Source organism: Manis javanica, chromosome 8 (genome assembly GCF_040802235.1).
Source record: "Manis javanica isolate MJ-LG chromosome 8, MJ_LKY, whole genome shotgun sequence".
NCBI classification, from domain to species: Eukaryota; Metazoa; Chordata; class Mammalia; order Pholidota; family Manidae; genus Manis; species Manis javanica.
The window spans coordinates 92,931,469-92,947,564 of record NC_133163.1 but is presented as its reverse complement, the minus strand read 5'-3'; the positions used below and the strand labels follow the sequence as shown (position 1 = coordinate 92,947,564).

The 16,096-nt window shown below is 37.6% G+C and overlaps 1 protein-coding gene across 4 annotated transcripts in view; it reads left to right on the top strand.

Annotated features, from left to right (window-relative positions):
* The window catches only part of TTBK2 (tau tubulin kinase 2), a 210,033-nt gene that overhangs the window by 119,851 nt on the left and 74,086 nt on the right, over positions 1-16,096 (top strand). For all 4 annotated transcript variants that reach the window (XM_037018911.2, XM_073211699.1, XM_073211700.1 and 1 more), the window contains 2 exons: positions 13,210-13,350; positions 15,198-15,302. In XM_037018911.2, coding sequence (XP_036874806.2) covers positions 13,210-13,350; positions 15,198-15,302 — 246 coding nt within the window. The remainder of the gene's footprint in view (positions 1-13,209; positions 13,351-15,197; positions 15,303-16,096) is intronic.

Here is a 16,096-nt window from a genome sequence, read left to right as displayed (position 1 = left end):
GATTGCCTGACAACAGTTTGCCTGGGACTGACTAATTTGATAGGTGTTAAGGCTTGTTGGAAGCCTGAAGCCAGCATAGTATTCTTGGCACAATTAGAGAAAACTTCTGTTTTGTCTTTTGCTTACTACTGACTAGAGAATATAGACAGGAGCTCTTTTAGTCTAGAGTCTCTCAGTCTTAGCACACACTTGTTTTTATTTTATTTGCACTTACCTCAATCTCACTTTCTAGAAATGGACAGACTTAGTGTGGGAACGCTAAGGAGACTGGTGTATATCAGATATGATGGCCTTTGTGGCCTTTGGCAAGGTCTGTAGACTCAAGAACCTTTCCATTTGACTGGCATGATATACTTTTTACTGTCATGAGAAAATCAGCTTACCAGTAATTACATTCCTCTAGTTATGGTTGACTTGATTTGGGACAAGTCTAAAACTAGTAATTCTGCTAGAGGGTACTCTCTCCTATTTGACAGATTGAAGATAACTATTAGATTTCCCTGTATGTTTTGGTAAAACTTACATGCTCAGACCCAGCTTTACACTGATACTCCTAACTTCTTAAAAACTCTGAATTCATTTTTCTTGTTAACTTTACTCTCTTCCTCTAGGTGATTCATTTATATAATATCTGTCTTAAAAATCTTAAGGAATAATTTATGTCTGTTGTAGAAATTCTGTTTATCATTAAAATGTGTCTTAAAATCTTACAGAGTTCAAGCAGTTGTACACATTTCTTTTTTTATTTCTACTGGCAAGGTCTTTATTTCTACTTGCCCAGATCTCATTTAATATCCTGTCACCATTGAGGCTTTACATGAGTATCTTTAGTATAGCCAAAGGGTAATATTTTCTTAGGATATCAACTTTGGGAGGGGCAAAAAAATATTTTAGATTCTGTAATCAGTACAGATGTAGATGGGGATTGATTAACATTAGAGCAGCCATATATTTTTAACTTTTAATTACAATGGAAAAAACATACACAAAAGTAGACAGAATAGTATAACAAACACCCATGTACTCATCACCCGGCTTCAGTAATTACCAGCGTATGTATGGCCAGTCTTTTCCAGGTGTATTCTCCCGCTCTTCTCCCTCCCTAGATTATTTCAAAGCAAATCCAAGGCATATTTTTATCTATAAATATATCAGTATTTATAAGAGTCAAGGATTCCTTTATTTCCCCCTCTTAACCACAATACACAATCATTCCTTAATGACAGCGTCAAATACCAAGGCAGCCTTCAGATTTCCTTGATTTTGTCTGTCTTTTACTTCTTCATATTTGCTTTACTTGAATTTGGTTCCAGATGGGGTTCACACACTGCATTTGGTAGATACATCTCTTAGGTTTCTTTTGATCTATAGGTTCTCTCTCTCTCTCTTCTTACAGTTTTCTTTCTCTTGTATTTTTTATTGTCACCGATAAAAGCGGAGTCACTTGTCATGCAGAAGTTTCTATATTCTGGACTTTCTGATGGTCTCCCTGTGGTGTTAACATGTTCTTTCACCTCCTGTATTTTCTTTAAGCTGATGATGAGATCAGATCCCAGTTTTGTTTTATTTGACCATAATATCCCTCTCCTAGGAGTGGTTTGCTTCCTATTGTATCAGTAGGCAGTGTCTAGTTGTCCCTTTTTTAGTTATGTTAAGATTGATGAATGAGGTTCGGGGACTATCGGCCTGTTCCATCTGTTTTAAAGCCCAGTAGTTTTACTCCTAGGTTTTTAATTTTTTTAATTAAAGTATCATTGATATATAATATTATGAAGGTTTCACATGAATAACATTGTGGTTTCAACATTCACCCATATTATCAAGTCCTCACTGTCCCCTATTGCAGTCACTGTCTATCACTGTAGTAAGATACTATAGAGTCACTAATTGTCCTCTCCTTGCTGTACTGCCTTCCCTGTGACCTACCTATATTGTGATTGCAAATTATAGTGCCCCTTAATCCCTTTCTCCATGCCCCCACCACATTCCCTAATCCCTCCCCTTTGGTAACCACTAGTTCCTTCTCAAAGTCTGTGAGTCCGCTGCTATTTTTTTCCTTCAGTTTCACTTTGTTTTTATACTCCACCAATGAGTGAAGTCATTTGGTACTTGTCTTTCTCCACCTGTCTTTTTTCTCTGAGCATAATACCCTCTAGCTCCATCCATATTGTTGTAAATGGTAGGATTTCTTTTCTTCTTATGGCTGAATAATATTCCATTGTGTATATGTACCACATCTTCTTTACCCATGCATCTATTGATGGACTCTTAGATTGCTTCCATATCTTGGCTGTTGTTAACAGTGCTGCAGTAAACATAGGGGTGCATCTCCTAGGTTTTATCAAACCATTAGTAATCATTGTCTCGATCCTTTACTTCAGTGGGGTTGCAAGTCCTAATCTTATTTCTTCTCCATGTATCAGCTGAAATTCTTGAAAAATCACTCCACTAACTCACAGGTTATTCGGAGGTACATTTCATACAGGAAGGGCAGGATTAATACTTGACTTTTTTTTAATATACCAGTTCTAGAATATGAGTTGGTCCCTAATATTTTCAAAGGGGGACTAATGAACTCTCTTTTTAAAAAATTTAATTATGAATTAATGGATAAAACATATTTAATGTACTTAACTGCAGTTTTTCATTTTCATGTTCAAAGTGTTGACTAGAGGCACTTTTTCAAGTTGGATCAAGTGATTCATTTTGATGGGATTAAACTGCAGCAGTCTTGGATAGCATCCTACTTTCTGTGCAGCGCACTAGGTTCATCTTAAGTAGTTATGCTCCAGAGCTAGAATCAGCCATTGCTCCGTTAAACCCTGATTCCTCTTGTGAGACCAGAGTCTGGATGTATGGTACCTGTTGGAGCTGGGTTGGCCATTTAGTTTCAGGAAGATGGATTCAGGATACACATTTTTTTTTTTTTGAGAGGGCATCTCTCATATTTATTGATCAAATGGTTGTTAACAACAATAAAATTCTGTATAGGGGAGTCAATGCTGAAAGCACCATCATTAATCCATCTCAAGCCTAATTCTTGTCAGTCTCCAATCTTCTGAAGCATAATGAACAAGTTCTTACATGGTGAATGAATTCTTACATAGTGAATAAGTTCTTACATGGTGAACAGTACAAGGGCAGTCATCACAGAAACTTTCAGTTTTGATCACACATTATGAACTATAAACAATCAGGTCAGATATGAATATTCGTTTGATTTTTATACTTGATTTATATGTGAATCCCACACTTCTCCCTTATTATTATTATTATTTTTTTTTTAAATAAAATGCTGAAGTGGTAGGTAGATGCAAGATAAAGGCAGAAAACATAGTTTAGTGTTGTAAGAGAGCAAATGTAGATGATCAGGTGTGTGCCTGTAGACTAAGTGTTAATCCAAGCTAGACAAGGGCAATAAAACATCCATGGATGCAGAAGATTTCTCTCAAAACCGGGGGGTTGAGGTTCTAAGCCTCACCTCTGTTGATCCCCAATTTCTCACCTTATGGCCCCCCTGCAACTGTGCCTGTCTTAGGTTGTTCCTCCCTTGAGGAATCTTACCCATCTCAGGCTAACCAGTCATCTTCCGGGGCCATACAGGGAGATGTAAAGTTGGTAAGTGAGAGAGAGGCAATATTGTTTGAAAAGGTTAGCTTTTTACTTCTTTGCAGATTTATGACCTGTGGCTTTTATGCCCAGTATTTGTCTTGAGGTATCTTTACCACTTGGAAGAAGTATGATACTCAGTAAATTCGATATGAGGCACGAATTCTATTTATGGGTTGTAATTAGGAAGGAAGAAGAAAAGCTATAGGAGTAGCAGACGGAAGATAACATGGGAAGATTGATTATTTCTTTGACATATCATCTCGTAGAGTAACTTAAGCATGTATAGGTTTTAAACTACTAATTAAATTGCATACACACATTAACATAATAGGAATACAGTTACATAACCAAAGCAGACCTATAATTACCAGCCATCTCCAGTGAAACCAAGAAAAACAGTTAGGCACCCTAGGCATTTGTGAAAACTTATCTATGATATGGTGGATATTGTCCAACTGAACTTGAACAGTCTGAGAGAAATCAGACAAATTAAAACAACCCATTCCTGGGAATTGCTCACATCCCATATGTTCTTTTAACAGTAGATAGGCTGTAGTTGTAAGATTTTGGAGCGCTACAACTTGCACTTCTCCTAATTCTTGGTTGAGTTCCAACAGTATAGATCCAGTCAAATTTGTTTTACTGTATGCACAGGCCAGCTTAGATATCTCCTTCTTCATTCCCATGGCAAGTCCAGGAACCAGTGGGATGAATGCAGCTACAACTGGAGCATCACCTGGATCTTTGTTGAGGTTTTTTGATGATCATCTTCTGGTATGAGTCTTCCAGAGAGTGCTGATGTTGGAAGTTCTTCATATCGTATCTTAGTTCATTTTCTGGTTAGCCAAATTAGGCTTTGATCCTCTGTATAAACACAAACAGACCCTTTGCCCTCACTTTGATATGCCTTTTATACCATTGTGTAGAACTCATTGGAGGTCACCACACAGTAACTGCTTTTTTTTTTTTAAGAGAAAGGAATATTATCAGAAAAGTGTACCTCCATAGCCGATCATCTGACACCGTTTAAGTGATCAAAATTAAGGATATTTAATGCATGCATTAATCGTTGATTTACAGTTAGTTTTATCCTATCAAGGAGTAATCCGCCTTTTCTTTCTATCTTTTTTTTTTAATCTTTAATCTACATTTACATGAAGAATACTATGTTTACTATGCTCTCCCCTATAACAGGTCCCCCCTATAAACCCCTTTACAGTCACTGTCAATCAGCATAGCAAAATGTTGTAGAATCACTACTTGTCTTCTCTGTGTTGTACAGCCCTCCCCTTTCTCCCACCCCCCCATGCATACTAATCTTAATACCCCCCTTATTCTTTCCCCCCCTTATCCCTCCCTACCCACCCATCCTCCCCAGTCCCTTTCCCTTTAGTACCTGTTAGTCCACTCTTGAGTTCTGTGATTCCGCTGCTGTTTTGTTCCTTCAGTTTTCCTTTGTTCTTATACTCCACAGATGAGTGAAATCATTTGGTATTTCTCTTTCTCTGCTTGGTTTATTTTGCTGAGCATAATACCCTCCAGCTTCATCCATGTTGCTGCAAATGGTAGGATTTGCCCTCTTCTTATGGCTGAGTAGTATTCCATTGTGTATATGTACCACATCTTCTTTATCCATTCATCTATCGATGGACATTTAGGTTGCTTCCAATTCTTGGCTATTGTAAATAGTGCTGCGATAAACATAAGGGTGCATCTGTCTTTCTCAAACTTGATTGCTGCGTTCTTAGGGTAAATTCCTAGGAGTGGAATTCCTGGGTCAAATGGTAAGTCTGTTTTGAGCATTTTGATGTACCTCCATAATGCTTTCCACAATGGTTGAACTAATTTACATTCCCACCAGCAGTGTAGGAGGGTTCCCCTTTCTCCACACCCTCGCCAACATTTGTTGTTGTCTGTCTTTTGGATGGCAGCCATCCTTACTGGTGTGAGGTGATACCTCATTGTAGTTTTAATTTGCATTTCTCTGATAATTAGCAATGTGGAGCATCTTTTCATGTGTCTGTTGGCCATCTGTATTTCTTTTTTAGAGAACTGTTCAGTGCCTCTGCCCATTTTTTAATTGGGTTATTTGTTTTTTGTTTGTTGAGGCGTGTGAGCTCTTTATATATTCTGGACATCAAGCCTTTATCGGATCTGTCATTTTCAAATATATTCTCCCATACTGTAAGGTTCCTCTTTGTTCTATTGATGGTGTCTTTTGCTGTACAGAAGCTTTTCAGCTTAATATAGTCCCACTTGTTCATTTTTGCTGTTGTTTTCCTTGCCCGGGGAGATATGTTCAAGAAGAGATCACTCATGTTTATGTCTAAAAGGTTTTTGCCTATGTTTTTTTCTAAGAGTTTTATGGTTTCATGACTTACATTCAGTTCTTTGATCCATTTTGAATTTACTTTTGTGTATGGGGTTAGACAATGGTCCAGTTTCATTCTCCTACATGTAGCTGTCCAGTTTTGCCAGCACCATCTGTTGAAGAGACTGTTCATTTCGCCATTGTATGTCCATGGCTCCTTTATCAAATATTAATTGACCATATATGTTTGGGTTAATGTCTGGAGTCTCTAATCTGTTCCACTGCTCTGTGGCTCTGTTCTTGTGCCAGTACCAAATTGTCTTGATTACTATGGCTTTGTAGTAGAGCTTGAAGTTGGGGAGTGAGATCCCCCCTACTTTATTCTTCTTTCTCAGGATTGCTTTGGCTATTTGGGTTCTTTGGTGTTTCCATATGTATTTTTGAATTATTTGTTCCAGTTCATTGAAGAATGTTGCTGGTAATTTGATAGGGATTGCATCAAATCTATATTGCTTTGGGCAGGATGGCCATTTTGATGATATTAATTCTTCCTAGCCATGAGCATGGGCTGAGTTTCCATTTGTTAGTATCCCCTTTAATTTCCCTTAAGAGTGACTTGTAGTTTTCAGGGTATAGATCTTTCACTGCTTTGGTTATGTTTATTCCTAGGTATTTAATTCTTTTTGATGCAATTGTGAATGGAATTGTTTTCCTGATTTCTCTTTCTATTGGTTCATTGTTAGTGTATAGGAAAGCTACAGATTTCTGTGTGTTGATTTTGTATCCTGCAATTTTGCTGTATTCCGATATCAGATCTAGTAGTTTTGGAGTGGTGTCTTTAGGTTTTTTTATGTATAGTATCATGTCATCTGCAAATAGTGACAGTTTAACTTCTTCTTTACCAATCTGGATTCCTTGTATTTCTTTGTTTTGTCTGATTGCCGTGGCTGGGACCTGTTAAATAACAGTGTTAAATAACTGTTATGTACTATGTTAAATAACAGTGGGGAGAGTGGGCATCCCTGTCTAGTTCCCGATCTCAGAGGAAATGCTTTCAGCTTCATCGCTGTTCAGTATAATGTGGGCTGTGGGTTTGTCATATATGTATGGCGTTTATTATGTTGAGGTACTTGCCCTCTATTCCCATTTTGCTGAGAGTTTTAATCATGAATGGATGTTGAATTTTTTCAGATGCTTTTTCAGCATCTATGGAGGTGATCATGTGGTTTTTGTCTTTCTTTTTGGTGATGTGGTGGATGATGTTGATGGATTTTCGAATGTTGAACCATCCTTGCATCCCTGGCATGAATCCCACTTGCTAATGGTGTATGATCCTTTTGATATTCTGTTGAATTCTGTTTGCTAATATTTTATTGAATATTTTTGCATCTATATTTATCAGGGATATTGGTCTGTAATTTTCTTCTTTGGTGGGGTCTTTGCCTGGTTTTGGTATTAGGGTGATGTTGACTTCATAGAGTGAGTTTGGGAGTATTCCCTCCTCTTCTATTTTTTGGAAAACTTTAAGGAGAATGGGTATTATGTCTTCTCTGTGTGTCTGATAAAATTCCGAGGTAAATCCGTCCGGCCCCGGGGTTTTGTTCCTGGGTACTTTTTTGATTACCGTTTCAATTTCTTTGCTCGTAATTGGTTTCTTTAACTTTTGTGTTTCTTCCTTGGTCAGTCTTGTGAGGTTGTATTTTTCTGGGAAGTTGTCCATTTCTTCTAGGTTTTCTAGCTTGTTGGCATATAGGTTTTCATTGTAGTCTTTAATAAGTCTTTGTACTTCTGTGGAGTCTGTCGTGATTTTTCCGTTCTCATTTCTAATTCTGTTGATTTGTGTTGATTCTCTTTTTCTCTTAATAAGTTTGGCTAGAGGCTTATCTATTTTGTTTATTTTCTCCAAGATCCAGCTCTTGGTTTCGTTGATTTTTGCTATTGTTTTATTCTTCTCAATTTTGTTTATTTCTTCTCTGATCTTTATTATGTCCCTCCTTCTGCTGACTTTAGGCCTCATTTGTTCTTCTTTTTCCAGTTTCAATAATTGCGATGTTAGACTATTCATTTGGGATTGTTCTTTCTTCTTCAAGTGTGCCTGGATCGCTATATTAGTTTCCTCTTAAGACTGCTTTTGCTGCGTCCCATAGAAGTTGTGGCTTTGTGTTGTTTTTGTCATTTGTTTCTGTATATTCCTTGATCTCTATTTTGATTTGTTCATTGTTCCATTGATTATTTAGAAGCATGTTGTTAAGCCTCCATATGTTTGTGAGCCTTTTTTTTCTTTGCAGAATTTATTTCTAGTTTTATACCTTTGTGGTCTGAAAAGTTGGTTGTAGAATTTCAATATTTTGTAATTTACTGAGGCTCTTTTTGTGAGCTAGTATGTGGTCTATTCTGGAGAATGTTCCATGTGCACTTGAGAAGAATGTATATCCTGTTGCTTTTGGATGTAGAGTTCTATAGATGTCTATTAGGTCCATCTGTTCTAGTGTGGTGTTCAGTGCCTCTCTGTCCTTACTTATTTTCTGTCTGGTGGATCTATCCTTTGGGGTGAGTGGTGTGTTGAAGTCTCCTTAAATGAATGCATTGCAGTCTATTTCCCTCTTTAGTTTTGTTAGTATTTGCTTCACATATGCTGGTGCTCCTGTATTGGGTGCATATATATTTAGAATGGTTATATCCTCTTGTTGGACTGAGCCCTTTATCATTATGTAGTGTCCTTCTTTATCTCTTGTTAGTTTCTTTGTTTTGAAGTCTATTTTGTCTGATATTAGTACTGCAACCCCTGCTTTCTTCTCACTGTTGTTTGCCTGAAATCTATTTTTCCATCCCTTGACTTTTAGTCTGTGCATGTCTTTGGGTTTGAGGTGAGTTTCTTGTAAGCAGCATATAGATGGGTCTTGCTTTTTTATCCATTCTATTACTCTGTGTCTTTTGTTTGATGCATTAAGTCCATTTACATTTAAGGTAACTATTGAGAGATATGTACTTATTGCCATTGCAGGCTTTAGATTCGTGGTTACCAAAGGTTCAAGGTTGGCTTCTTTAGTATCTTACTGCCTAACTTACCTCGCTTATTGAGCTGTTATATACACTGTCTGGAGATTCTTTTCTTCTCTCCCTTCTTATTCCTCCTCCTCCATTCTTCATATGTTGTGTGTTTTGTTCTGTGCTCTTTCTAGGAGTGCTCCCATCTAGAGCAGTCCCTGTAAGATGCCCTGTAGAGGTGGTTTGTGGGAAGCAAATTCCCTCAGCTTTTGCTTGTCTGGGAATTGTTTAATCCCACCATCATATTTAAATGATAGTCGTGCTGGATACAGTATCCTTGGTTCAAGGCCGTTCTGTTTCATTGCATTAAATATATCATGCCATTCTCTTCTGGCCTGTAGGGTTTCTGTCGAGAAGTGTGATGTTAGCATGATGGGTTTTCCTTTATAGGTGACCTTTTTCTCTCTAGCTGCCTTTGAAACTCTTTCCTTGTCCTTGATTCTTGCCATTTTAATTATTATGTGTCTTGGTGTTGTCCTCCTTGGATTCTTTCTGTTGGGGGTTCTGTGTGTTTCCGTGGTCTGTTCGATTATTTCCTCCCCCAGTTTGGGGAAGTTTTCAGCAATTATTTCTTCAAAGAGACTTTGTATCCCTTTTCCTCTCCCTTCTTCTTCTGGTACCCCTATAATATGGATATTGTTCCTTTTGGATTGGTCACATAGTTATCTTAGTATTGTTTCGTTCCTGGAGATCCTTTTATCTCTCTCTATCTCAGCTTCTATACATTCCTGTTCTCTGGTTTCTATTCCTTCAATGGCCTCTTGCATCTTATCCATTCTGCTTATAAATCCTTCCAGGGTTTGTTTCACTTCTGTGATCTCCTTCCTGACATCTGTGATCTCCCTCCGGACTTCATCCCTTAGCTCTTGCATATTTCTCTGCATCTCTGTCAGTATGTTTATGATTTTTATTTTGAATTCTCTTTCAGGAAGACTGGTTAGGTCTGTCTCCTTCTCAGGTGTTGACTCTGTGATCTTTGTCTGCCTGTAGTTTTGCCTTTTCGTGGTGAAAGAGATAGTTTGCAGATCTGGTACAAGTGACAGCTGGAAGAGCTTTCCTTGTTGTTGGTTTATGGCCTTCCTCTCCTGGGAGAACAGCAACCTCTAGTGGCTTGTGCTGGGCAGCTGAATGCAGACAGGGCTTCTGCTTCCTGCCCAGCTGCTATGGAGTTTATCTCCGCTCTTGCTGTGGGTGTGGCCTGGCTGGGGCTCCTGCTCCAAAATGGTGGAGCCCCATTGGAGGGGAAGCGGCCGGGAGGCTATTTATCTCTGTAAGGGGCCTCTTTGCTCCCTGCTTCCCAGTGGATTAGAGTGCCTAGAGAACCCGAGATTCCCTGCCTCTGGACTGTGTCCTGCCCTGCCCCTTTAAAACTTCCAAAAAGCACTCTCCAAACCAAAACAACAACAGCAACAACAACAACAAAAATTAAATAAATAATTTTTTAAAAAAAAGAAAAAGGCACAATTTTCTTTGTCCTCAGGTGCCGGTCTCAGGCACCCGCTTACCGGTCTTGCTTCCCTTTTTCCCTAGTATTGGGGTCCCTGTCCCTTTAAGACTTCCAAAAAGCACTTGCCAAAAAAAACCCAAAAAACCAGTGGCCACTCCCTTTCCTTTGTTCTCCGGCATCAGCCTCAGGGAACCGCTCACTGGTCCTGCCACCCTGTTTCCCTAGTATCCAGGACCCCACGCATGCACTGTGTGCGCGCTCTGGTCTGGAATCCTGGAGCTGGGTGTTCCGCAGTCCTGGGCTCCTCCCTCCCTGCTGACTCCTCCCCTCCCGCCGGGAGCCGGGGGGAGGGGCGCTCCGGTCCTGCCGGGCTAGGGGTTGTATCTTACCCCCTTCACGAGGCGCTGGGTTCTCTCAGGTATGGATGTGGTCTGGATGCTGTCCTGTGTCCTCTGGTCTCTATTTTAGGAAGAGTTGTCTTTGTTATATTTTCATAGATATATGTGGTTTTGGGAGGAGATTTCTGCTGTTCTAGTCACGCTGCCATCTTGGCTCCGCCTCCTGCATATGTGGGGGATACACATTTTTTAAAAGAGAAAATATGTCATGATTTATACTGATATTTCCCATTCAAATTTGTAATAATAAAATTGCTGATGACTTCTTTGATTCTCTATTTTCATCTCTTTGCTCTCTGCACTTTTTAATAATTGTAAATGAAATGATATGGTTGGGATTTACACGAAAATAATCCAGCATATATGAGTGGAAAGGGAGAAAGGTATGTGTTTCTGGAGGGGTAGTGGGTAACAGGTGAAACAATATTGGCCGTGAATTGATAATTGTTAAATCTTGGTGATGCGTAGGTATATGAGAGTTCGTTATGTTATTTTCTCCTTTTAAAGATGTTTCAAATTTTTAGTAATAAAATCTATTTACATTTTTATTGGGATCATGTTAAATTTATAGCATTACTTAGGGAGAAATGAATTTGCTTTTTTTATTTAATAATGTTTATTCCAAATTACTCTGTATAAAGGTTCTTTTTTTTTAGTGGCTGCATATCAGTAAGATGACTATATCATAATTTATTTTTCCATTTGTTTATTGATGGACATATCATTCGTTTTCAGTTTTCTCTATAACAAACCATTTGTAGTTAATACTCTGAGGTATAACTTAGTGGATCAAACCTGTGTATATTTACCTGTTAGTAACTTTTCCTTATAATCTTTCCAGCCCTGTATTTATCTTCTTGAATTTAGTTAACTGATACCTTAGAGTTACATTTTAGAAGATTAAAAATTTTTAAATCATTGCTGGTATCATAAATCTAATTAATTTCCTTTCAAACGCTTTTATGATGGTGGAAGTTGTTTACAAACAAAGGTTCAGTACTATCTTAGGTATTTATTTGTCAATCAAAATACTGAATTTTGAAGAAATAATTGTTGGAATGCTGATAAAAATTATTAGGTACTCTCAGGTTTATAAAATTTGCTCAAGGTTATCACTTATTTTACATTTGCTGAGAATGTAAAGAACAATTAATTCACCTAACATTAAAAAATAATAATTAAAATAACTACCAATTTATGCCGTGGCAAAGCTGCATTTTTAAAGAAAATATGAAGTATGAAAGGTTACTGACTTTCCTGGAATCTTTCAGTTCTTAGATTCCTTGAGTACTATTTAATATTATATTTTAAATGGTATTTAATTTAAGAGTATATCATTTTTACAAAGGTAAATCAACTCTTTTTAGTTGAGGTGATGGTATAGTGGTGTTAATCCCAAACATACACTACAAAGTTTTGGAATAGAGATAATGGAATATTTAAATCCCCTTGTGATATAGGAGCCAATTTCCATTCTTAGGGAGGTAGAATTGCAGCTTCCTCTCATCAGATTCCTAGTTTGTTACCTAGGCTACAAGGAACTTTCTGAGTAGAGGTACTGTGAGGTGGAAACTGTACTTTGGGGTCAGACTTAGATTGTAAAAACAACTTTAACAGGTTAATGTTACTTAAACTCTCTGAGCCTCAGTTTCCTCTTCTGTAAAGTAGGAATAACAACTTCTGTTTTAGGGTACTGTGAGGATTAAATGCAATCATGAATATAATAATACATCTGGCCAGGTTAGATGACATCAATTGCTTTCATTTACTGATGTAAGTTATTTGTTTCATACCATTTTTCATTTTTGTTTGTAACAAGTTAGCATATTTTCATACCATTTTTCATAACATTTAGCATATTTTCATACCATTAGCATATTTGTTTCATACCATTTTTCATTTTTGTTCGTAAGAAGTTAGCATATTACCCGCTCTGCAGCAGACAATGCTCCACAACCACTTTACATGAATCTTGTTTAATCCTATCAAAATACTGTAAGGTAGGTGTTATGGGCCCCATTTTATAGGGAAACTGACACAGAAGAAAAAGTTTGTGTGGCAATATGTTAGGCAGATATTGAGGAATTACTGCTCTGGGTACTTGTATTTTATATCTTTTGAAATAACCAGATCTGTATTTTGAATAACATCAGAGACAAAGGGAGACAATGACTCAGAAACATTGTATGTTTAAAACCTTTGGTTATTGTTAAATTCATCTGAAACATTTGTGCATTATCTTAAGAGAATCTCTTAAGTAAGAGGATCATGATTTGGGTAAAATTCTTGCAATTTCAGTCAGAACATTTTTTAACAGTAAAAGCAATTCCCCAATCTTCTCTTGTAGTGTAGTTTTAGTACCATATGTGAAAGTGTTTATTTTGTTTCTACAGGGTCGGAATCTGGCAGACCTACGTCGTAGCCAGAACCGGGGCACATTCACTATTAGCACTACTCTTCGGTTGGGTAAACAGATTCTGGAGTCTATTGAAAGCATCCATTCCGTGGGATTCTTGCACCGTGACATCAAACCGGTAGGAAGCTGTTTCCAGTCAGAGCACAGAATGAGTTTGCTTGGTACTCTTAATTTTACGATGAGACACAGTAACTGACAATTGTAGCTTTCTATTAGTAAATACAAGGTAATATTTTAATTTCAGTGGCAAAAAATGCTAGTGAAAGCGAAATGTAACTTGCCTCCTAATTTTAAAAAATGATAACTACAGAATACAACTTACATTCAAAAGCTTTACTCATACAGTGAAAATATTGCTCAGTAGCCAAATTAACAATGATTAATGCTTGACTATTATTATTATGTACCTTAACATTGCTAATTGCTTAGCTTTACATCAAATTTGGTAGTTTTCTTTGTATTTCTTTTTCTGATACTGGGTAAAAGTATATACATATATTGCTTTTAGATATTGGCATTGTGTTCTTTGAACTATTTCTCAAGTGACAATTTGTCCTTATAAGAAACTGTCAGTTGTGAAAGACCTTATTTTTTCTCCTGAGTGCTACAGTGGCTTGTATACAACATGCCTTTTTCTATTATGTTTTTTATAGAAATTGTCATTTCCAAAGCTGTGAAATACACTTTTATTTTTTATTGTTTTTTTATTCCTCACAAGACAAAATGGCCCAATTCTGATATACTGTATTTACTATAAACTTATCATATTTTGGTTGGTGCAGTTGAAAATTATACCCATTTGTTGCTACATGATTTCTAAAATTAAATAGTTCACATGAAAATGACAACTAAAATTAACATAGTAGAGGCAGACCTAATGTAATGTTAATTTCTCCTGCTCGTGTTTCTGTGCCAAGCTAAAGGTCATTATTTGAGAACCATGGTGCTTGCAGAGTTTCCATTTTGAGCAGAAACTCCCTAAGTAAAACAGTATTTTAGAATAAAAGCTAACAATCCTTTAACAGTGCTGCTTTTCTCTTTATAAATTCTCTTTTTACACACCCATGTTTGCAAGTTTGTGGCCATTTAATGTTACAATTTATTTTTACTAAGGAAAGGATGCAAAGTATATTTTCCTTAAATCTATTTTGAATTGTTTCCTTAAATTGTATTTTAATTTTTATACTTAGTGAAATTCAGCTTTGTGATGCTTATTGGAAATTCCTTTAAATTTCTAAGCTGTGTATTCAATTTTTTTCACTCTTAGTTCCTCCCATTTTAAAAAGAGAAATGGGTTTTCATTTAAGCAGTGTCTCACACTAGAACTTCAAGGAACTTAAGAGGTTTGAATCCAGCTAAGTCAATGTGCCGTATGTAGCTTTATATAGTCACTTACTTTGATTCTTTGCTCCTCAAAATCCACCAGATTTAGGTGCTAATAGAACCCACAACAAAGTATTAATATCCAGTAAACATCACTTATTAATATAAGTCTGGGGAGAGGAAATCTTGGGGCAAAATACCTCTAAAAATCGAAATCGGTCAAAGGGAGAAATAAAATTCAAAATCCATTTATTGCTCACAAGCTGCAGTCCCAGGCCCTCTCTCTTTCCTACTCCAGCAGAAGCAAAACCGGCCCTCCCCCTCAACTCTCAGGTACAGATAAGCCCTCTGTTGCCCAGGTAATTACCCATTGATATGGAGATGAACTTCTCTCCACCTCTGAGGAATGATACAAATGCACTAAAGCCATACTTCTCTCCACCTCTGAATTCCTATTGATATGCAGATGTACTAAAGCCAGGCAAGATATTCTGGAAATATTACAATTCTACCCACAATTAGAATAGAGTATTTGGGATGTGTTATATAGGGTTTCAATAAAAGAATTCAAATGTAGAAAGGATAAGATGTAAGGACTAAGTAGTATAGTAATATATATATTTTCCTTATTTATTTTTCTAGTCGAACTTCGCCATGGGTCGCTTTCCTAGTACATGTAGGAAATGTTACATGCTTGATTTTGGCTTGGCTCGACAATTTACCAATTCCTGTGGAGACGTCAGACCAGTAAGATTTTTCATATTATTATTAAATAGTTGGGAATTAACTTATTATTTATAGTATTACTCTTTTTTAAAGATGCAAATTATATATCAGAATGGATGTCATCCAAGAAGTAGCATATAGATTTTATGATTATAGAATGTGAAAGGAAAGGAGCAACACATAGCAGCAATTCACCGGAGAGTTCCGCTTTATTAGGGAAAGGTGCTGGGTTATATAGGAGGGGGCATGAATTGATTGAGATGTCACTTCTACAGGGCTGGTGGCTGTTGGCTAGGTGCTGGGATTGGGAGGGGGGCGAGAGGTGATTGGGCTTCAGGTGGCGCCGGCGGGAACTGAGGACCCCGCAGAGAAGCCGGAAGTTTGCCATCTTACTGGTGGGGACCCTTCATTCCCCCCTTTCTCCTCTATGGGTTTGTGGACATTGCTTTCTCTCTGGCTGCTTCCTGCTGAACAGGGGCGGAGAAGGGAGTGAGGGCTTGAGGATTGGGAGGAAAGGGTTGATAGGACTCCCCGCAGTAAGGAGGAGTAGATGTGGACTTCTTCAGGTTTGGAAATCAATGAAGGTTCCCTGTAACCATAGGTTGGCCAAGAGGATATGGGTGTCAGGAGCCAGGCGTCTGCGGCTATTGTTTCCAGGAACAGTTTCCAGTGGAGAGAGGGGTCCATCTCAGCGTGTGGTGAGGAGGTCACGTGAGGGTGAGGGATCTTCTGTGGCCAGAAGCTGGTAGTTCCTGAGTAAAAGCTGGTTGAAAGCTTGATTAGAGATTTTTCCGACTTGGGATTTGATGAACTTT